We start from the raw sequence: 23967 nt of genomic DNA on the forward strand, positions 1-23967 counted from the left end.
TGTTGAAGTTATTTTGGATGCAACTACCTTGATTTCGGTCCCTTTTTCTTACCGTAAATATGTCAAGTCAACTGTATGCTCTCTGCCACAGAGCTTCATCCTCAGCCATGATCTATTCCAGTCCCAGCTTTGGGGACATTTCTTTCTAAGTGCTGCGGTCTCACTTCTCTTCTCTCCCATTGTTGTGCAGTCGCCGGGCGGACTGTGGTGAAGGAGAGGAGGGGGTCAGTGGTCACCGTGGCGATCAACAGGCCCGAGGTGCGGAACGCGGTGAACCAGGAGACTGCTGGACGGCTGCTGGACGAGCTCACGGCCTTCGACAGCGACCCCGCCCTGACCGTAGCAGTGCTGCATGGCAACGGTTAGACAGACACCTTGCACACTACAGACAGGAGCTCAGCAAAGCCTCTGATGGCAGGTCAGCAGTAGCCTGGTCCCAGATCTGTTTGTGCTTTTGCCTACTCCATTGTCAAGTCAAACGTGTTTTGCATGATAATTCCAGAAAGAGTTGGCAAGAGAGCAGAAACTGACTGGCATCTAGGCTAGGTCAGCAGGTTAATGTAGCAGTTGCTCATGGTCACATGATGAGGTAGCCCCGCCTGGGACTTCAAAATCTGTCAGCCCTTGGCCCAAGAGTTAAGATGTTGGTTTCTTCTGCAGTAGACCTCGGTTCAGATCCCGCCCATGACATTAGCACATTGAGACAAGCAAAGAGGGTCTCTATGACAACACCAGAGACATGGTTGATGATGATCTACTGCAGTAGTAGGCAACTAGATTCAGCCACAAGCCGATTTTTGTCGTAGCGGATGGTCGGGGCTGGAACATAATTATAATAATGTGTACACTGCAAATTGACCACAACTAAGCACAAAAATAGATTATTTTTTAAATACAATCATTTTATACATTGAGACACGATCACAAACAGTACCTTCAGAAGGTTTTCACGTCCCTTTACGTTTTCTACATTTTGTTGTGTTACAGCCTGAATTTGAAATGGATTCAATTGAGATTTTGTGACACTGGCCTACACACAATACCCCATAACTTCAAAGTGGAATTATGTTTTTTTCTTCCATTTTTCTGCATATTAATTAAAAATGAAAAGCTGAAATATCTTGAGTTAATAAGTATTCAGTCCCTTTGTTATGGCAAAATAAGTTAAATAAGTTAATGAGTAAATATTTGCTTAACAAGTCACTATGTTGCATGGACTCAATAATAATAGTGTTTAACATGATTTTTGAATGGCTACCTCATCTCTATACCCCACACATACCATTATCTGTAAGGTCCCTCAGTCGAGCGGTGGATTTCAAACACAGATTCAACCACAAAGACCAGGGAGGTTTTCCAATGCCTTACAAAGAACGGCACCTATTGGTAGATGGGTAAAAATACAAATAAAAAGCAGACATTGACTATCCCTTTGAGCATGGTGAAGTTATTAAATACACTTTGGATGGTATATCAATACACCCAGTCACTACAAATATACAGGCAGCTACTCGCCCAAGCCTCTCCAGGTTCTCCTTTACCCAAATCCAGATAGCAGATGTTCTGAAAGAGCTGCAAAACCTGGACCCGTACAAATCAGCTGGGCTTGACAATCTGGACCCTCTATTTCTGAAACTATCCGCCGCCATTGTCGCAACCCCTATTACCAGCCTGTTCAACCTCTCTTTCATATCGTCTGAGATCCCCAAGGATTGGAAAGCTGCCGCAGTCATCCCCCTCTTCAAAGGGGGAGACACCCTGGACCCAAACTGTTACAGACCTATATCTATCCTGCCTTGCCTATCCTGCCTTGCCTATCTAAGGTCTTCGAAAGCCAAGTCAACAAACAGGTCACTGACCATCTCGAATCCCACCGTACCTTCTCCGCTGTGCAATCTGGTTTCCGAGCCGGTCACGGGTGCACCTCAGCCACGCTCAAGGTACTAAACGATATCATAACCGCCATCGATAAAAGACAGTACTGTGCAGCCGTCTTCATCGACCTTGCCAAGGCTTTCGACTCTGTCAATCACCATATTCTTATCGGCAGACTCAGTAGCCTCGGTTTTTCTGATGACTGCCTTGCCTGGTTCACCAACTACTTTGCAGACAGAGTTCAGTGTGTCAAATCGGAGGGCATGCTGTCTGGTCCTCTGGCAGTCTCTATGGGGGTGCCACAGGGTTCAATTCTCGGGCCGACTCTTTTCTCTGTATATATCAATGATGTTGCTCTTGCTGCGGGCAATTCCCTGATCCATCTCTACGCAGACAACACCATTCTATATACTTCCGGCCCGTCCTTGGACACTGTGCTATCTAACCTCCAAACGAGCTTCAATGCCATACAACACTCCTTCCGTGGCCTCCAACTGCTCTTAAACGCGAGTAAAACCAAATGCATGCTTTTCAACCGTTCGCTGCCTGCACCCGCACGCCTGACTAGCATCACCACCCTGGATGGTTCCGACCTTGAATATGTGGACATCTATAAGTACCTAGGTGTCTGGCTAGACTGTAAACTCTCCTTCCAGACTCATATCAAACATCTCCAATCGAAAATCAAATCTATAGTCGGCTTTCAATTCCGCAACAAAGCCTCCTTCACTCACGCCGCCAAACTTACCCTAGTAAAACTGACTATCCTACCGATCCTCGACTTCGGCGATGTCATCTACAAAATTGCTTCCAACACTCTACTCAGCAAACTGGATGCAGTTTATCACAGTGCCATCCGTTTTGTCACTAAAGCACCTTATACCACCCACCACTGCGACCTGTATGCTCTAGTCGGCTGGCCCTCGCTACATATTTGTCGCCAGACCCACTGGCTCCAGGTCATCTACAAGTCCATGCTAGGTAAAGCTCCGCCTTATCTCAGTTCACTGGTCACGATGGGAACACCCACCCGTAGCACGCGCTCCAGCAGGTGCATCTCACTGATCATCCCTAAAGCCAACACCTCATTTGGCCGCCTTTCGTTCCAGTTCTCTGCTGCCTGTGACTGGAACGAATTGCAAAAATCGCTGAAGTTGGAGACTTTTATCTCCCTCACCAACTTCAAACATCTGCTATCTGAGCAGCTAACCGATCGCTGCAGCTGTACATAGTCTATCGGTAAATAGCCCACCCATTTTTACCTACCTCATCCCCGTACTGTTTTTATTTACTTACTTTTCTGCTCTTTTGCACACCAATATCTCTACCTGTACATGACCATCTGATCATTTATCACTCCAGTGTTAATCTGCAAAATTGTAATTATTCGCCTACCTCCTCATGCCTTTTGCACACAATGTATATAGACTCTCTTTTTTTTTCTACTGTGTTATTGACTTGTTAATTGTTTACTCCATGTGTAACTCTGTGTTGTCTGTTCACACTGCTATGCTTTATCTTGGCCAGGTCGCAGTTGCAAATGAGAACTTGTTCTCAACTAGCCTACCTGGTTAAATAAAGGTGAAAAAAAAAGGCATCCTTACTAACTCTGTTGCCGAAGAGGAAGGAAACCACTCAGGGATGTCACCATGAGGCCAATTAAAACAGTTACAGGGTTTAATGGATGTAATAGGAGAAAACTGAGGATGGATCAACAACATTGTAGTTACTCCACAATACTAAGCAAAATGACAGAGTGAAAAGAAGGAAGCCTGTACAGAATACAAATATTCCAAAACATGCATCCTGTTTGCAATAAGGCACTAAAGTAAAGTACAACACAACACATCACTGAGTTACAACTTCATATTTTCAAGCATGGTCTGACTGTCATCATGTTATGGGTATGCTTGTCATTGACAATCACTAGGGAGTTTTGTAGGATAAACATTTATGGAATAGAGCTAAGCACAGGCAAAATCCTAGCGGAAAACCTGGTTAAGTCTTTCCACCAGACACTGGTAGACAAATTCACCTTTTAGCAGAACAAAGACCTAAAAGACCAGGACAAATATACACTGGACTTGCTTACCAAGACGGCAAACAATGTTCCTGAGTGGCCTAGTTACAGTTTTGATTTAAATCTGCTTGAAAATCTATAGCAAGACTGAAAAATAATGTGCAAATATTGTACAATCCAGGTGTGCAAAGCTCTTAGAGACTAATCCAGAAAGAATCACATCTGTAATCGCTGCTAAAGGTGACTCAGGGGTGTGAATAGTTATGTAAATTGGATTTATGTATTTCATTTACAATACATTTGTAAACCTTTCTAAAAACATGTTTTTTATTATGGGGTATTGTGTGTCATTTGTGTGGGATTTTTTTTTACCATTTTGAATTCAGGCTGTAAACAAAATGTGGAATAAAAAAGTGAAGGCACTTTTTTATTTTTATTTGTGGGAAGACTTCAGAACAGATTTCCTAAATTTAACCCATTTTTAGCTGAATTTCTGGTGTTTTTTGACCCAAAATTAATATTGATTTTTTTATTTTAAAAAAAACGCTCGCAGGATGGTTTTGGCCTGTTGCGGAAACCTGATGTATTTTCTTTCCACGGCTCACTAACAGTTACACGTACAAAACATGACATCCCACTCTCCCCCAGACATACAGAACAGTAGACAGCAAACTCATAGAGATGCAATTACACCCCTTTTATTGGATGGAAACGGTATATTTTGTATGTCTTTGACAACAGAATGCTAATAAGGACATTTACATTCAGGCTATTATGATATTTACAGTGCCTTCGGCAAACATTTCTAAAAACATGTTTTCACTTTGTTATTATGGGATATTGTGTGTAGATGGGTAAAAAAAGAATCATCCATTTTGAATTCTGCCTGTAACACATCAAAATGTGGAATAAGTCAAGGGGTATGAATACTTTCTGAGGGCACTGTATATATCTTATTCCTGCATAGCAAGGTGTTCCTAATAACCCCTTAAGAACATGACTTCCTTATCATTTCGGCAGAATATAATTATGTGGGCGGGCTCCCAATAACACACTATAAACAGTCACCAATTATTTAGATATCCTTAATTACACATGTAGAACAATGCTGCCCAATCAGCTGGGGCGAGAGATCAAACTCACTTTGAATCATTTCGCCGGCTAACTGCAGGCGCTAGAAGCCATGAGTGGGAATCACATCCTCCTCCTCCTCATCCCCCGCTCACACTGCCTAATTAGCCCTGATTTAACAGCATCCAGGAGATGGGCTCACAGGGGTCCTGAGAGCCAGCCATGACGGCCGCCGCAGTGTCTGTATTAACATATGTATGCTCACAGCTTCCAGGGCCCTGCTCTGTGTCAACCAGGGAGCAAGAATTATACACACTTAATACCTCTCCAAAAGATCATCTCACCCCATCCAAATGAACTCCCACAATGGAAATGATTCTTTCAACCAGGATCAATTCTCCTCTCTTAGAGTGTAGCGTCGGCAGAGAGGCTTTATGTTAATGCTTAAACACCTCAAAGCTGTAACCCAGAAATGACGGCTGCTAAATGCCGGTCGCTTCGGCGCTGAACTGAAAATAGTGTGTCGGTAATTGCCTTGTGTTATTTGGCTTAACTTTGACCAACGTAATGGACGAATCTGGCAGAGTGCACTTAGATTCCTGTGCTGGCCATCGTTGTTAATTGGAGTGTAAATCCAGTTTGTAGGTTGAAATGTGGTACTGCCCTGGTAAATACTAATCTCTCTACTTGTGGAGGTGACAGCTAGACATGTCCAGTCTGGAATACTAACAGTTCAGCCATAAGGAAGCTATTTGGTCCAAATTAGTCCAAAACATGATCATTTTCATCGCCATTTTGGGAGAATTGTTTCAGTACTTTTCACTAAATTATGAGTAATTACCTCTGTTATAAGAATTTTGAATCTGTTGGCACATATTTTGAGTTTTTTGGAATCGTATTTCTCTGTTTTTATAGTAAGGGGGATGGGGGAATCTGAAGGTTTGCTAACTGCTGAAATAGCTGCAAAGGTCACTGTTGTAGCACTTTTCAATGAGGCCATTTTATCCCCATTGTAGAGAACATACGATAAAGTGTTGTCACGTGAGGCCAAATCCAAACTTGAGATATGGGTATGTTACTTCAACTTTTCCATTAATATCAATAATAAAATACTTTTTAAGTGCTTTTCCCAAAGAGTTGTGTGCGCTGCACAATTTGCATATTGGTTTTAGCTTGTTTCTCTGATTCTAAACTCACCATAAAGTTACAATATGCTCTCATCAGTTTTAAAAACAGAAAACGATATCATAATATCTCCTGATATAGTCCTTTTACAATATGTCTTCGTACAGATTCAATCAAATCCAGAAAGCACCGGCATATAATTACACAGACACAGCCTTTTAAAGAACACTCCTCCTCGGATCCACTGCTGCTGTAATCAAGCCAGTTTCAATGGAGGGGTGTTGTAGCACATTTCTCATCCTCAGTCTCATTACAGTTAGAAACAGAGCAGTCACACCATTTACAGCCCTCCGCCTCAGCGCCTGTGACTTAGTGTTTGTAGGCCTCCTGGGTAATGTTGTAATTACCACATGAATCCAATGGAAGGGGCTTTGGTCAGGGTGCGTTATTCTACCATTAATGAGAGCATTGTGCAGTAAAGAGAGACTGAGCCCACGCCAAGAGCAGAAAACCATTTGTGTGCCAGCCAGCCATATTTCCTCATTCATTTCTAAATTGCAGCCCTGCCTCTCTTCTTCAAGTTGTTGTGTTTTTTTTTCATCCTCGTCATTTTCCCTTCCTCTTCAGTTGCCAGCTGCCATACTTTGTAATTTTGTGGTCTCTTCCAGGAGGGAATTTCTGTGCTGGTTACGATCTGAAAGAGCTGGCCCATCACACTGCCTCCCTCAAATTGGAGCAAGATGTCACCAAAGGTCCTGCTCCTATGGTGCGCGCATCTGCAAAAACCTTCCTTGACTTTGCATCACCCTCACACGCGATCAGTGTGCACAGAACCGTTGATGACTGATAACACACAAGCTAACTTTCAATGTATCTGTTTGTCATTATTGACCCCTCTTAATGTATATGTAAATAGTTCAGTTGTGGTATGTCTTTCATTCATACAGTGTCTTCAGAAACTATTCTTACCCCTTGACTTATTCCACATTTCGTTGTGTTCCAGCCTGAATTCAAATTTGATTACATTTCTCCCATTCTTCCTTCCAGATTTTCTCAAGCTCTGTTAAGTTAGATGGGGAGCAGCAGTGAACAGCAATCTTCAAGTCTTTCCAAAGATTTTCAATGGTATTCAAGTCTGGGCCACGCAATGACTTTCACATTGATGTTCTGAAGCCATTAAAATTTTGCTTTGGCTGTATGTTTGGGGTCATTGTCTTGTTGGAACGTAAATCTTTGCCCCCTAGTCTGTTGTTTTTACTCTGAAGCAGTTTCTCATCAAGGATTTGCCTGTATTTGGCTCCATTCATTGTTCCCTCTATCCTTACCAGTCTCCCAGTTCCTGCTGCTGAAAAGCATCCCCATAGCATGATGCTGCCACCACCATGCTTCGCAGTAGGGATGGTGTTAGACGAGTTATGAGCTGTACCTGGTTTTCTATAGACATAGCGCTTTGCAACATTTTTGTCTCATCAGACTACATCATCTCTTGCCTTATGCTCTCAGAGTCTTTCACGTGCGTTTTTACCAACTCCAAGCGTGCTGTCATGTGCCTTTTTCTCAGGAGTGGTTTCCACCTGGCCACTCTCCCATAAAGCCCAGAATAGTGAAGTGCTGTAGAGATGGTTGTCCTTCTGGCAAGTTCATCCATCTTAGCCAAGGAACTCTATAGCTCAGAGTGGGCATTGGGTTCTTGGTCACCTCTCCCTGACCAATGTCCTTCTTGCCCAGTTTCTCAGTTTGGCCGAACGACCAGCTCTAGGCAGAGACTGGGTAGTTCCATATTTTTTCAATTTCGCAATGATGGTGACAACTCTGCTCTTGGGAACTTTCAACACTCTAGAAAATGTTTTATACCCTTCCCCAGATATGTCTCATCACAATTCTATCTTGGAGATCTACAGACAGGTCCTTGGACTTCATGATATAGTTTATGCTCTGACATGCACTGTCAACTATGGGACCTTATATATACAGGTGTGTTTCTTTCTAAATCGTGTCCAAGCAATTGAATTCGCCACAGGTGGACTCCATTTAGAATTTGGGCTGTAACACAACAAAATGTGGAATAAGTCAAGGGGTATGAATACTTTCTGAAGGCACTGTATATAATCTGTTATCTCTATTGCCAGTCTTTCAGGCTTGTGTATTCTGATTCCTTGTTGTGGGAGTATGTTTGTGCAGGAAGTCTAGTTGCAGCCTTGTTTAGGGAGTGTATCCTTTTCATGCCTCGCTCAGGGTGTGTGTGTCATGTTGTGTGCTTCCCAGGGTCCCTCCCGACTGGTGTTGTCCAAGCCGTTGATAGCAGCGGTCAGTGGCTACGCAGTGGCTGGAGGGCTGGAGCTGGCTCTGTTGGCTGACCTGAGAGTGGTGGAGAAGAGCGCTGTCATGGGGGTGTTCTGTCGCAGATTTGGTATGTGTATCCCACCTACGAGATGACCCCTAGCCACCTCCCTGAGCCTGGTCCACCCCCCCACCCACTAGTGTGTGTGTATGCCATGTAATTGTGTGAGGTTGCAGCCCTTAGCCGACCAGTGGAAGTCAAAATTGTTACAAAGTGCCTGATTCATTTTCCTTTCAACAGCAACATAGAATTTCAAGCCGTTATCACTTTAGCTTTCTCCTGTTTGGGTTTCAGTAACTGCGATAGCAGCAATGACCATGGCCTTTGAAAGCATTGCAAGTACAGACACCAGTACTGTACATGCTGAACTCTCTGATAACCAGAAGGAGAGGAAATGAATGTAGCGTGTAGTAGCATCTCCCATCTCGATACCAGTCTGCCTCCGGGGTTAAAAATATGACCTCTGTGTTTATAAATAGGACCGGTCGTACTATAATTTACTGGCAGCGGGTAGATCCTGGGTCTCTTTCTCTAAATGGGGCTTATCATTTTGGCTCTGTAATTAAACAGCATCCTGGCAGTGCCCTTGCCTGACTTGCGACCAGAGCTAGGGCCAGAGCCAGTGCCACCGTTCAGACTGTCTTGTGGCAGGGGCATGGCCACCATGTCTCGTCTTCTTCACATCACATCATATATCATACTGACGCCGCTAAGTGCATGACATTAGGGGTAAATCGCAATAGTCTATTGGCTTCCTCAATCCTCAAATTGTCTCCTTTCCTTGATATGTACCGAATTGAGCTGGTGAAAGGGGAATGACTAATCGCTCACTTTAGATCTCCTTAAGCAGCCCAGAGTGGAGCATGTGTGCTCTGTGAGGTTTTGACACTGTTGGCGGCAGAGGCACATTTCCTCTCAGCTGCTTATGTTCAGCCACCACACCATCTCGGCTATGCCTCATTCCACAAACCCCTGGGTTGTTTGTCAACACTTTTCCCAGTCGTTTCCCCAGCTTAGTTTGGCCACTGTTGCTCGTTCTATAATTGGATGTGAGTTTAGCACTGTAATTGTTATTTTGACCATACCCAGTTATCAGCTGTGGACATTGTGTTCCTCCACTCTGTAGTTAGCCTGGAGTGTATAGCAGTAAGGCTCTACTCATCAAAATAACTCTACTCCTCTGTAGTCTATCTCTCTGGTAGGTTTGTTGCATCTCTTTAGTTTAATGGGAGAATTCTGTTAGCGTTTTTGGTGGAGAAACACTTGGACACCTGTGGTTTGAATGAATAACCCAAATCTATGTCATGTGGCCCAATGGAAGACACAAGTGAGTGACAGCTTCCTGTCACATGATTCATTGGAGCCCCGTCTCGTGTGGAAAAACGAGGAAGGCCAAAACGAGGGATTATAGGATAGCCCACATGTTTAGAGCACAACCCGGTCCAAAGCTGACATCATGTTGGCCAATTCAAACAACTATCCGATGACTTGTTATTGATGACATGGGGATACCATTCAAAAGCTCTGCTACGTGAAGCTGCATGGCTGAATACTTCCCCTCTAAGCAGTGCATGGGCACAGGAGTGGACAGTTAGTCTAACCTCTACAGGGAGTCCTTAGCAGAACCTGAATTTCGAACCTCCTGGCTGTCCTTGGCCCAATGCAGGATAACCTCTGGACCTTGGCTCCGGAACATTCCGGCTGCGCTAAAAGATCCAATTAGTGAGATGGATGGGGTGGTGGGGTGAGATACAGCTGCCAGAGACTGTGTGTGATATTGGACTGGACCTGACCCCAAGCCTGCAGAGAGACTAGAAAGACCACACCCCAATCTTAAGACTAGAGGATCTGGCTAGTGGCTAGAAAGGCACCTGCAGCACTGTGCGTCTCTGTGGTTTACTGGATGTGAGTTAAACTCTAGTTCTCAGAATGTCCTGTGCGTTCTTCAGAGCCCATGGGGAGGCCTTCATCAAACAATGAACTCGCAGACACCAAAAAACGTCGAAATATTTATTTGATGTGCTGAACAAAAAGGGAATCCTGTGACAGTGTATTAAGCCCAAAATATTTCTCCAAGATGGAGTGTCAGAGTGTTTCAAAGTGAACCTCCGTTAAAGGTTCACGTTCTCATCTCTGTATCCGTTCCGTACGGATTTGGCTGGAAATCTTTAATCCGCATCGAACTTAATCACATTAACCCTCATGAGAGTCCATTGTGGACAGCTTTGCTTTGAAGTGGTGCAGATGCCTGTATCTCCAGCACAGCTCAGTTCAAACTAAAAAACATCAGTCGTCTGCCCAAACTGTTTCACAGAGTTCAACACTTCACTGTTGTACTGGCAGTCTTACTGTACCTATAGATGTGGTGTTTGAACCAAGAGGAAGCAAATGAATGAGAGTGAGGCTAGGGCTTTTGCGGTGACTGTATTACCGCCACACCGGCAGTCATGAGTCATGACCGCAGGAAAATTCCATGTGACCGTTGAGTCACGTTAATCTCCTCTTACCCAACTTGCTAACAACCTTCAGGTCTTAATGGTCTGGTACTCCGGGCTCTATTGTCCCTCTAATCACTCTGACATCAATGCATTTGAAAATCAAATCAAAAGTCTTATCATCAAAACAGTATTGTGCTTTTTAAACTCACCTCACTGATAATAAATTTGAAGAAAGAAGTTCAACAGCAGGTTGAAACTGAGTGAGTGTAAAACATGGTTGTTGTGGATGTTGTTTCAATAATGCAACGAAATGGACAGCACTTTCTAAGGTGATGATTAATTCAAAACACCAATACCCACATTAGAGCTTCGGAGTAGGCTCATGAGCCCCCCCCCCCCCCCCAAATAACGGAATTAAAATGGCAGAAAAACTAAAGTGATTTAAGATGTTTTTGCTACATAATTGGTCTAGCCTATACTTCAAAATTAAACAAATTTGATTTATTGCCTTTGAGTGTGGACTGTATTATTATTCATACAGGATGGACTGGTTACCTTATGCTATGCTCCAAGATGTATATCCATGAGTCTGGGAGAGAATGTATAGCCCTAGGCAATGCTGTTGGTTCATTGATTGTGCAGGGCGGCTTACAGAGTTGGCCTACAATTATAGTGCATTTGTTTTTGAATTGCCTAGGAATAGGCCTTTTTTTCTTCAGAATTAATTGGTTGACACATTACCTTTAGCTATACAGAATCTCACCCCTGTGCGTTTCCATCTCCTACTCTCTCTATTCCTTTCTAGAGCGCGCAGAGGTGCTGTCAACAGTTTAGTCAAATATGTTTTGTTGCGAAATCATGTTACTATTGATGTTCCAAGCTGCAGGGTTTGGGCGTAAAATCACCTGTCGCGCAACTAGAGCATGCTTCTCAAACATGGAGTGAAAGTGTTCTTATATGTATATATCAGCTGCTCATATTAAGCACATGCTCCACTATAAAACCTAAGTAGCCTACCCGGCATCATTGAAAAACGGTCCGGCGGGAAAGCAAGCGGCCTCCATTCGCTATTCAGGTGTTTTCCCCTTGTTCCTGCCCATTTGATAATGGGCCATTCTAAATCGAAACAAATTTTACTAGTAAAGACAAGATTCAATTGAGAATAGTCTGATGGGTGAAAATAGGATCACTTGATGAGAGAACAGCTGTGCAGCCTGAGGCAAGGAACAAGCTTCTTTTTTTTGCTACATTCTCAAATCATTAATAGATAATGTTTTGATTTCAAAGACATTCTAAGGTTTGTATCATTCACATCTAAAGTTGCCAAATAACTATACATCTAGGGACCTGCTTCAAATTATCACGTTTTACGCTCAACATAGCCACTTCAAATATCAGCTAAGTTAAATTATATTCGTATTACTATAAAATCATATGCGTAAGGGATAATCATCGAGGGGCTATGCGTTCAATGTAAAATAATGAACGACTCGGAAGGTGTGTTCCACGATGTGCAAGCGGAGTTGAACTGACCTTCCACTGTTTTCCAGAGAACGCATTGAGCCCCGAGTTGATTATCCCTTTTATACCATGGCTATAATTTAACACATTTCAAATCTACTTTTTCTTTCAAAAGCAGCTCAAACATAGAACATGTAAGAATGAACTATAGCCATTGAATTCTACTGTGCAGATATACATAATGCCCTTCAAGCCAATCAGAAACAAGTATTCAACAATGCCATGATATAATATAAAATAATGGCACAGGACTTATAAGCAGTCTTTTGCAATAACCAGCTGACAAAATGTCATGACAGACACAGCCCTAAGTGAGGCCATTGTTGCAACCAGCATACATAGAAATGATATTGGAATATGAATGGTTAACCATCATCTCCCCAGCATAGCAGCATTTTAGAAAAAAAACATTGGATAAAAAAGTGGTAAAAGGCATATCCTCCTGCACTACCCCTGCAATGCAGAGGATAAGGCTGACAGTCAGGAAGAGAACCACCTATATCTATTATTGGACAATGGGCTCTGCTGACACACGCAAAAAAAACTGTTAAAATTGGTATGACTCTAGATGGATTTATCTGCTTTGAATAGATGAGGAATTAAAGGAAGTTCTGGTATATCCACAAAATGGCCTTTCTCTTTCTCAGATCCCCCCCCCCCCCCCCCCCAAAATGAGACGATTTCAAGGGGACGTTGCCGAACACACTGGATTCCATTCATAGGGAACAAAGGATAGGCTGGTGTGTTAATGCAAACAGGACTAGTTTGAGACAGACAGGGAGAGTATCAGCAGGCTTTGAGGCGGCTGCTGGATAAGAGAGGACCCTTCCGAGGGCTGATAGCACGGTGCCAACAGCACTAAAGATTATCTGGCCCAACCTGGCTCTTCTCTCTCCAATCTGGCCTGTTAGTTCTGGACACGGACTGAAGAGGCTCTCTGCGCCACAATCTAATCTAGCCTCCGGCCCTGAGAGAAACTAGGGGGTTTTGGTGTGTGTGTGTGTGTTTGCGAGGGGGAGAGGGACTCATCAGTATGTGGGGTGGAATTGCTCAAACTGGCCATCCTGTTTGAGAAAATGTAACAAATGGACTTAAAGTCTGCGATGTTGTTGTGATGCCTTTGTAAAAAAAATATATAAAAAAAAGTTTTTTAAATAATGGAATTGAAGTCAGATTTCTTCACCTTGGGCTATTGGCAGCACACTCTTTCATAGGTATTTTCAACGGAATCGACCTGACCGGTAGAGACAGGGAAATATGTATTTGCTGACAAAGAGCTCCCTCCCTAAGAACCTGTCTTGTGTCAGGTTGCCATATGTGCTGAGTTTTTGACCCGAGGCCTCTCGATTGGTTGCAGATGTATTAACACTGGTATTCAATGTATTCAAATGTGATTTATTTGAAGGACTCCGAGAATGTAGCGGGGAGTATGAATGAATAGAATTAGTGTTTCCACAACTCTCCCCTGGGGAACTCCCACCGAAAACCCAGAAAGATGATTTCAGGTTATGAAAATATGTTGGACTCATATGCTCTTAATAATGGGTGGTCAAGCAGAATCTCTGACTGACAGGACTTAAGGACACAAGCTTCCTGTGCTTCGGAGGCCAGTAAGACTCTACCTCCATCTGCCTCACGGCCACAAGGGCTTCCGCAAATATCCGACTATCAGAATTCTCAGGCTGGTGGATATGGTAACTTTAATTTAGCTACTCTGGATCATTATTTGGACTCGTACTGTCATATCTTGATTTCTTGTTTTGATTTTTGATTATTTGATTATTAGTATTGTATTTGCGAGACATTCTACTGCACTGTTGGAGCTTGTAACGTCAGCATTTTACTGCACCTGATATAACACCTACAAATATGTGTACGCTACCAATAAACGTAGATTTCATTTGTATATGAATTATGACATTTTAGGAGCCACTCAGTGTTGGTGGAAAAACACACATTTTTAAGTCATACATTGGTGCAACCAGGAGTGTGTGTAGTGGAGGGTAAAAGCATGACAACACTGTTTATGCAGCTTTTTAATTTTGCACGAGCGTTTACCCACCTTTTGCGGAAAATGCATTAAAAGTATAAGGAGCATTGCTTTACTCACCACGAACGACGGTCAGCGTTTACTCCCATATATATTTTTAACACTACATCACTGGGTGGAACGCATGAGTGATAAACTCCCTCACAGTCTACCTTACCCACTTATAAGCGTATGTGTATGTCTGTGTGCAACATTAAGACTAGAATAGTCAACCACTCTGTAAAGTCCTGCAGCCCTCCTTAGAATGTCACTCATGGATGATTCCCTTGTCACCTTAGGCGTCCCCTTGATTGATGGGGGTACAGTCCGGCTCCCCCGTCTCATTGGTCTCTCCCGGGCTATGGACTTGATTCTGACTGGAAGACCCATTGGGGCACAGGAGGCCTTAGCCTTCGGATTGGCTAACAGAGTGGTACCGGATGGCCAAGGTAAGAAATATGCCCTCTCTTGAGGTTTTGTTGGTAATATTCCTCTCCTCACTCTGAACAAGTATTTTTTTTTTACTGCATTTTGAAGTTTTGTTACAGTGGGGCAAAAAAGTATTTAGTCAGTCACCAATTGTGCAAGTTCTCCCACTTAGAAAGATGAGAGAGGCCTGTAATTGTCATCATAGGTACACTTCAACTATGACAGACAAAATGAGAAAATAAAATCCAGAATCACATTGTAGGATTTTTTATGAATTTATTTGCAAATTATGGTGGAAAATAAGTATTTGGTCAATAACAAAAGTTTATCTCAATACTTTGTTATATACCCTTTGTTGGCAATGACAGAGGTCAAACGTTTTCTGTAAGTCTTCACAAGGTTTTCACACACTGTTGCTGGTATTTTGACCCATTCCTCCATGCAGATCTCCTCTAGAGCAGTGATGTTTTGAGGCTGTTGCTGGGCAACACGGACTTTCAACTTCCTCCAAAGATTTTCTATGGGGTTGAGATCTGGAGACTGGCTAGGCCACTCCAGGACCTTGAAATGCTTCTTACGAAGCCACTCCTTCGTTGCCTGGGCGGTGTGTTTGGGATCATTGTCATGCTGAAAGACCCAGCCACGTTTCATCTTCAATGCCCTTGCTGATGGAAGGATGTTTTCACTCAAAATCTCACGATACATGGCCCCATTCATTCTTTCCTTTACACGGATCAGTCGTCCTGGTCCCTTTGAGAAAAACAGCCCCAAAGCATGATGCTTCACAGTAGGTATGGTGTTCTTTGGATGCAACTCAGCATTCTTTGTCCTCCAAACACGACGAGTTGAGTTTTTAGCAAAAAGTTCTATTTTGGTTTCATCTGACCATATGACATTCTCCCAATCTTCTTCTGGATCATCCAAATGCTCTCTAGCAAACTTCAGACGGGCCTGGACATGTACTGGCTTAAGCAGGGGGACACGTCTGGCACTGCAGGATTTGAGTCCCTGGCGGCGTAGTGTGTTACTGATGGTAGGCTTTGTTACTTTGGTCCCAGCTCTCTGCAGGTCATTCACTAGGTCCCCCCATGTGGTTCTGGGATTTTTGCTCACCGTTCTTGTAATCATTTTGACCACACGGGGTGAGATCTTGCGTGGAGCCCCAGATTGAGGGAGATTATCAGTGGTCTTGTATGTCTTCCATTTCCTAATAATTGCTCCCACAGTTGATTTCTTCAAACCAAGCTGCTTACCTATTGCAGATTCAGTCTTCCCAGCCTGGTGCAGGTCTACAATTTTGTTTCTGGTGTTCTTTGACAGCTCTTTGGTCTTGGCCAGTGGAGTTTGGTGTGTGACTGTTTGAGGTTGTGGACAGGTGTCTTTTATACTGATAACAAGTTCAAACAGGTGCCATTAATACAGGTAACAAGTGGAGGACAGAGGAGCCTCTTAAAGAAGAAGTTACAGGTCTGTGAGAGCCAGAAATCTTGCTTGTTTGTAGGTGACCAAATACTTATTTTCCACAAATAAATTCATTAAAAATCCTACAATGTGATTTTCTGGATTTGTTTTCCTCTCTCATCTTTTTAAGTGGGAGAACTTGCACAATTGGTGACTGACTAAATACTTTTTTGCCCCACTGTATCTGTTCCAATGTAATGGCTGTGGTAGATTAGACAGATTTATGTAAGCTATTTTACTCAAGAGTTATCAAATTTATATGCCATTTCATTGGTTGGAATAAACCTTACGAATAACTTCATCAAATTCTTTGAGCAATGATAGTTGAATGTGTGAACTCCAACTCCTTCATCCCTATGAAAAGCCTTTTCATGTGCTCTCCTGGTTAAAATTCCTCAAAAAACATTAGAAGATTAAGTTAAGTCTTTTCGGAAGTCATTCCCACAGCCAAGTCTGACTAATTGGACTCTGAGGCTGATCACTTTGGTTAGAGATAGCTCAAAGAGAGAGGGGGCACTTGGGCATCACTCACATCAGCCCTTTGCTTCCATAGGAGATTTGGATGTCATCCAGTGCTTTCATGTGGCCCAGGGAACAAAGTGGCTTGGCTCAAGCACAGAGAGGCAGGAAGTGCAGGAGGAAGGGAGGATGCACCAGCAGTTGCTGTAACTGAATAGCTGCCAAGTTTCCTATGCTAATGTAATTATTGAAACTAACTACAGAGGGTATATATCCTGTGTGTTTGTGTATAACACTCGCTTGGTGGTGTGTATGAGTACGCTTGGTGGTGTGAATGTTTAGAATGGTGCCCGAGGGGATGGCTGACATTTTACATGCTCCTAACCAACTTATTTTAACTTATTTTGTACATAATGTTGCTGCTACCGAAAATGACCGAAAATAACTTCTGGACATCAGAACAGCAATTACTCACCTCGAACTGGAGCTTTTTCCTTTAACGAGTCCGGCGCAAAGGATATACTGCTTTCTCGGGAACAGGGCCAAATCCCCATCATTTGAGTGATTAAAGACGGAGAAAAGGTCGGGCTGCCTTCTGAGAATTCGTAGGTGAGTGGGTAAACCTCCACTGCCATCCGTTCTATTGGGCAATGTGCAATCATTGGAAAATGAAATCGATGACCTACAATTAAGATTATCCTACCAACGGGACATTAAAAACTGTAAATAGTTTCACTGAGTCGTGGCTGAACGACGACGCGGATAATATAGAGCTGGTGGGATTTTTCAATGCACTGGCAGGACAGAGAAGCTACGTCTGGTAAGACGAGCAGTGGGGGTGTGTCTATTTGTCAATAACAGCTGGTGTGCGATGTCTATTAAAGAAGTCTCGAGATATTGCTCGCCTTAGGTAGAGTACCTTATGATGAGCCGTAGACCACACTATCTACCTAGAGAGTTCTCATCTATATTATTTGTAGCCGTCTATTTACCACCACAAACTGATGCGGGTACTAAGACTGCACTCAACCAACTGTATAAGGCACAAGCAAACAAGAAAACGCTCTCCCAGAGGCGGCGCTCCTAGTGGCCGTTTAACGCAGGCAAACTTAATTAAATCCGTTTTACCTAATTTCTACCAGCATGTCACATGTGCAACCAGAGGGGAAAAAACTCTAGACCACCTCTACTCCACACAGTTTGGAACTAGGTAGTGAGTGTTGCAATCGAGGACAGACGAAAAGCTTCAGCACTCAGCACTCCCGTTCTGTGAGCTCGTGTGGCCTACCACTTCGCGGCTGAGCCGTTGTTGCACCAAGATGTTTCCACTTCACAATAACAGCACTCCAAGTTGACCAGGACAGCTCTGGCAGGGCAGAAATTTGACAAACTGACGTGTTGGAAAGGTGGCATCCTATGACGGTGGCACGTTAAGTCACTGAGCTCTTCAGCAAGGCCATTCTACTGCCAATGTTTGTCTATGGAGATTGCTCTCCTAGTGGCCGGGGACTAATGCAGGCAAACTTAAATCCATTTCTCCTCATTTCTACCAGCATGTCACATGTGCAACCAGAGGAAAAAATAACTCTAGACCACCTTTACTCCACACACAGAGATGCATACAAAGCTCTCCCCGCCCTCCATTTGGCAAATCTGACTATAATTCTGTCCTCCTGATTCCTGCTTACAAACAAAAACTAAAGCAGGAAGTACCAGTGACTCGCTCAATACGGAAGAGGTCAGATGACGCGGATGCTACGCTACAGGACTGTTTTGCTAGCACAGACTGGAATATGTTCTGGAAATCATCCAACGGCATTGAGGAGTATACCACCTCATTGGCTTCATCAATAGATTCACCAACAACGCCCTCCCCACGGTGACTACGTACATATCCCAACCAGATGCCATGGATTACAGGCAACATCTGCACTGAGCTAAAGGCTAGAGCTGCCACTTTCAAGGAGGGGGATACTAATCCGGATGCTTATAAGAAATCCTGCTATGCCCTCAGACGAACCATCAAACAAGCAAAGCTTCAATACAGGATTAAGATTGAATCCTACTACAACGGCTCTGACTCTCGTCGGATGTGGCAGGACTTGAAAACTATTACGGACTACAAAGGGAAACCCAGACGCGCACAGTGACGCGAGCCTACCAAACTAGTTAAATGCCTTTTATGCTCACTTCGAGGCACGTAACACTTAAGGCTCACATAAACAGCATCCTCCCTTATACCCTAGACCCACTCCGATTTGCATACCGCCCCAACAGATCCACAGATGATGCAATCTCAATCGCAATCCACACTGCCCTTTCCCACCTGGACAAAAGGAACACCTATGTGAGAATGCTGTTCATTGACTACAGTTCAGCGTTCAACACCATAGTGCCCACAAAGCTCATCACTAACCTAAGGACCCTGGGACTAAACACCCCCCTCTGGAACTAGATCCTGGACTTCCTGACGGGCCACCCCCAGGTGGTAAGGGTAGGCAACAACACGTCTGCCACACTGATCGTAAACACTGGGGCCCCTCAGGGGTGTGTACTTAGTCCCCTCCTGTACTCCCTGTTCACCCACGACTGCGTGGTCAAACACGACTCCAACACCATCATTAAGTTTGCTGACGACACAACAGTGTTATCACCCCACAACGATGAGACAGCCTATAGGGAGGAGATCAGAGACCTGGCAGTGCTGTGCCAGGACAACAACCTCTCCCTCAATGTGAGCAAGACAAAGGAGCTGATTGTAGACTACTGGAAAAGGCGGGCTGAACAGGCCCCCATTAACATCGATGGGGCTGTAGTGGAGCGGGTCGAGAGTTTCAAGTTCCTTGTTGTCCACATCACCAACGAACTATCATGGTCCAAACACACCAAGACAGTCGTGAAGAGGGCACGACAACACCTTTCCCCCACAGGAGACTGAAAAGATTTGGCATGGGTCCCCACATCCTTAAAATGTTATACAGCTGCACCATCGAGAGCATCCTGACTACTGCCTGCTATGGAAACTGCTTGGCATCTGACAGTAAGGCGCGACAGAGGCTAATGCGGACGGCCCAGTACATCACTGGGGTCAATCCTCCCGTCATCAAGGACCTATATACCAGGCGGTGTCAGAGGAAAGCCTCCAAAAATTTCAGAAACTCCAGTCACCCAAGTCATAGACTGTTTTCTCTGCTACCGCACGGCTAGCGGTACCAGAGCACCAAGTCTAGGACTAAAAGGGTCCTTAACAGCTTCTACCCCCAACCCATAAGACTGCTGAACAATTAATCAAATGGCCACCGGACTATTTACATTGACCCCCCCCCCCCCCCCCCCCCATTTTGTTTTGTACACTGCTGCTACTCGCTATTTGTTATTACTATTAACCTGTAACCCCGCACATTGAATCGGTACCGGTACCCCCTGTATAAAGTGTTGGGGCGGCAGGGTAGCCTAGTGGTTAGAGCGTTGGACTAGTAACCGGAAGGTTGCAAGTTCAAACCCCCGAGCTGACAAGGTACAAATCTGTCGTTCTGCCCCTGAACAGGCAGAAGCGCCAATCATCCAGACTGAGTCTGTCGCCGTTCCTAGGCCGTCATTGAAAATAAGAATTTGTTCTTAACTGACTTGCCTAGTTAAATAAAATAAAATAAATAAAGGTAATAAAGCCTCATTATTGTAATTTTATTGTTAATTGTTATTATTTTTTACTTCATTTTATTTGTGAAATATTCTCTTAACTCTTTCTTGAACTGCACTGTTGGTTAAGGGCTTTTATGTAAGCATTTCGCGGTAAGGTGTTGTATTCGGCGCATGTGACAAATAAAGTTTGATTTTGATTAGTCTACAGTTGGTGGTGTGTAATGAATGTACGCTTGGTGGTGTGTATGTGTGTACATGTACAGTGCCTTGCGAAAGTATTCGGCCCCCTTGAACTTTGTGACCTTTTGCCACATTTCAGGCTTCAAACATAAAGATATAAAACTGTATTTTTTTTTGGTGAAGAATCAACAACAAGTGGGACACAATCATGAAGTGGAACGACATTTATTGGATATTTCAAACTTTTTTTAACAAATCAAAAACTGAAAAATTGGGTGTGCAAAATTATTCAGCCCCTTTACTTTCAGTGCAGCAAACTCTCTCCAGAAGTTCAGTGAGGATCTCTGAATGATCCAATGTTGACCTAAATGACTAATGATGATAAATACAATCCACCTGTGTGTAATCAAGTCTCCGTATAAATGCACCTGCACTGTGATAGTCTCAGAGGTCCGTTAAAAGCGTAGAGAGCATCATGAAGAACAAGGAACACACCAGGCAGGTCCGAGATACTGTTGTGAAGAAGTTTAAAGCCGGATTTGGATACAAAAAGATTTCCCAAGCTTTAAACATCCCAAGGAGCACTGTGCAAGCGATAATATTGAAATGGAAGGAGTATCAGACCACTGCAAATCTACCAAGACCTGGCCGTCCCTCTAAACTTTCAGCTCATACAAGGAGAAGACTGATCAGAGATGCAGCCAAGAGGCCCATGATCACTCTGGATGAACTGTTTCCATTCAGCCACGAGCATTTGTGAGGTCGGCACTGATGTTGGGCACCGGTACAACTTCTGGAGAGAGTTTGCTGCACTGAAAGTAAAGGGGCTGAATAATTTTGCACGCCCAATTTTTCAGTTTTTGATTTGTTAAAAAAGTTTGAAATATCCAATAAATGTCGTTCCACTTCATGATTGTGTCCCACTTGTTGTTGATTCTTCACAAAAAAATACAGTTTTATATCTTTATGTTTGAAGCCTGAAATGTGGCAAAAGGTCGCAAAGTTCAAGGGGGCCGAATACTTTCGCAAGGCACTGTATGTGCTTATTTGCCTCCGCATGAGTCTGTTTCTTTACGATGCTCACTTACATATCTTGTGTGTGTGGTTTTGCGTGTGTGTGTCTCAGCTCTGCAGGCAGCTCTGGAGCTAGCTGAGCAGATCAGCACCTTCCCCCAGCAGTGCATGCGTGCAGACCGCTCCTCTGCCCTCTACAGTGTCTATGATGCCCCCTCCTTCAGCTTGGCCTTGCAGTACGAAATGGACCATGGAGCGCCAATCATCCAGACTGAGTCTGTCGCCGGGGCAACCACGTTCAGCTCAGGGACAGGAAGAGGCGGGAAATTCTCCTCAAAGCGCTAGTAACACTTTATTTAGGTATGCCTATTTTTTTCCCCCTTTATTTAACCAGGTAGGCTAGTTGAGAACAAGTTCTCATTTGCAACTGCAACTTGTCCAAGATAAAGCATAGCATTTTGACATATACAACAACACAGAGTTACACATGGAATAAACAAAACATAGTCAGTAATACAGTAGAAAAAAAAGAAAGAAAAAAGTCTATATACAGCGAGTGCAAATGAGGTAAGAGAGGGGAGTTAAGGCAATAAATAGGCCATGGTGGCGAAGTAATTACAATATAGCAATTAAACACTGGAATGGTAGATGTGCAGAAGATGAATGTGCAAGTAGAGATACTCGGGTGCAAAGGAGCAAGATAAATAAATACAGTTTGGGGATGAGGTAGTTGGATGGGCTGTTTACAGATTGGCTATGTACAGGTGCAGTGATCTGTGAGCTGCTCTGACAGCTGGTGCTTAAAGCTGAGGGAGATATGAGTCTCCAGCTTCAGAGATTTTTTTGCAGTTTGTTCCAGTCATTGGCAGCAGAGAACTGGAAGGAAAGGCGGCCAAAGTATGAATTGGCTTTGGGGGTGACCAGTGAGCCATACCTGCTGGAGCACGTGCTACGAGTGGGTGCTGCTATGGTGACCAGTGAGCTGAGATGAGGTGGGGCTTTACCTAGCAGAGACTTGTATATGACCTGGAGCCAGTGTGTTTTGCGACGAGAGTGAAGCGAGGGCCAGCCAACGAGAGGGTACAGGTCGCACTGGTGGGTAGTATATGGGGCTTTGGTGACAAAACGGATGGCACTGTGATAGACCGCATCCAATTTGTTGAGTAGAGTGTTGGAGGCTATTTTGTAAATGACATCGCCAAAGTCGAGGATCGGTAGGATGGTCAGGTTTACGAGGGTATGTTTGGCAGCATGAGTGAAGGATGCTTTGTTGCAAAATAGGAAGCCGATTCTAGATTTCATTTTGGATTGGAGATGCTTAATGTGAGTCTGGAAGGAGAGTTTACAGTCTAACCAGACACCTAGGTATTTGTAGTTATCCACATATTCTAAGTCAGAGCCGGACGGGTGGGCAGGTGCGGGCAGTGATCGGTTGAAGAGCATGCATTTAGTTTTACTTGCATTTAACAGCAGTTGGAGGCTACGGAAGGAGAGTTGTAAACATGACTACATAGTGTATGACTATGTACACTACATGACCAAACGTATGTGGACACCTGCTCATCGAACATCTCATTCTAAAATTATGGGCATTAATATGGAGTTGGTCCCCCCTTTGCTGTTATAACAGCCTCCACTCTTTTGGGAATGCTTTCCATTACATGTTGGAACATTGCTGTGGGAACTTGCTTCCATTCAGCCATGAGCATTTGTGAGGTCGGCACTGATGTTGGGCAATTAGGCCTGGCTCGCAGTCGGCGGTCCAATTCATCCCAAAGGTGTTTGATGGAGTTGAGGTCAGGGCTCTGTGCAGGCCAGTCAAGTTCTTCTACACCGATCTCGACAAACCTTTCCTGTATGGACCATGCTTTGTGCACAGGGGGATTGTCATGCTGAAACAGGAAAGGGCTTATACCAAACTGTTCCCACAAAGTTAGAAGCAGAATCGTCTAGAATGCCATTGTATGCTGTCGCGTTAAGATTTCCCTTCAGTGGAACTAAGGGGTCTAGCCCTAACCATGAAAAACAGCCCCAGACCATTATTCCTCCTCCACCAAACTTTACAGTTGGCACTATGCATTGGGGCAGGTAGCATTCTCCTGGTATCTGCCAAACCCAGATTTGGCCATCGGACTGCCAAAAGGTGAAGCGTGATTCATCACTCCAGTTTTCACTGGTCCAGAGTCCAATGGCGGCGAGCTTTACCCCACTCCAGCTGACGCGTTGCATTGCGCATGGTGATCTTAGGCTTGTGTGCGGCTGCTTGGCCATGGAAACCCATTTCATTAAGCTCCTGACGAACAGTTATTGTGCTGACGTTACTTCCAGAGGCAGTTTGGAACTCGGTAGTGAGTGTTGCAAC

General features: G+C 44.0%; 1 protein-coding gene across 3 annotated transcripts in view; it reads left to right on the top strand.

The window, feature by feature from the left end:
* Positions 1–23967, top strand: part of zgc:101569 (enoyl-CoA hydratase) — a 28747-nt gene that overhangs the window by 753 nt on the left and 4027 nt on the right. The window contains exons 2-6 of one of the 3 annotated variants that reach the window (XM_031836176.1): positions 191–361; positions 6760–6857; positions 8357–8501; positions 14720–14869; positions 16864–17205. In XM_031836176.1, coding sequence (XP_031692036.1) covers positions 191–361; positions 6760–6857; positions 8357–8501; positions 14720–14869; positions 16864–16979 — 680 coding nt within the window. In that variant the 3' untranslated portion in view covers positions 16980–17205. Of the gene's footprint in view, positions 1–190; positions 362–6759; positions 6858–8356; positions 8502–14719; positions 14870–16863; positions 17206–21717; positions 22147–23967 lie in introns of those variants that run through there. The other 2 variants (XM_020494498.2, XM_020494497.2) reach the window with 2 other exon arrangements.

This window comes from Oncorhynchus kisutch, linkage group LG11 (assembly GCF_002021735.2).
Source record: "Oncorhynchus kisutch isolate 150728-3 linkage group LG11, Okis_V2, whole genome shotgun sequence".
Taxonomy (NCBI): domain Eukaryota; kingdom Metazoa; phylum Chordata; class Actinopteri; order Salmoniformes; family Salmonidae; genus Oncorhynchus; species Oncorhynchus kisutch.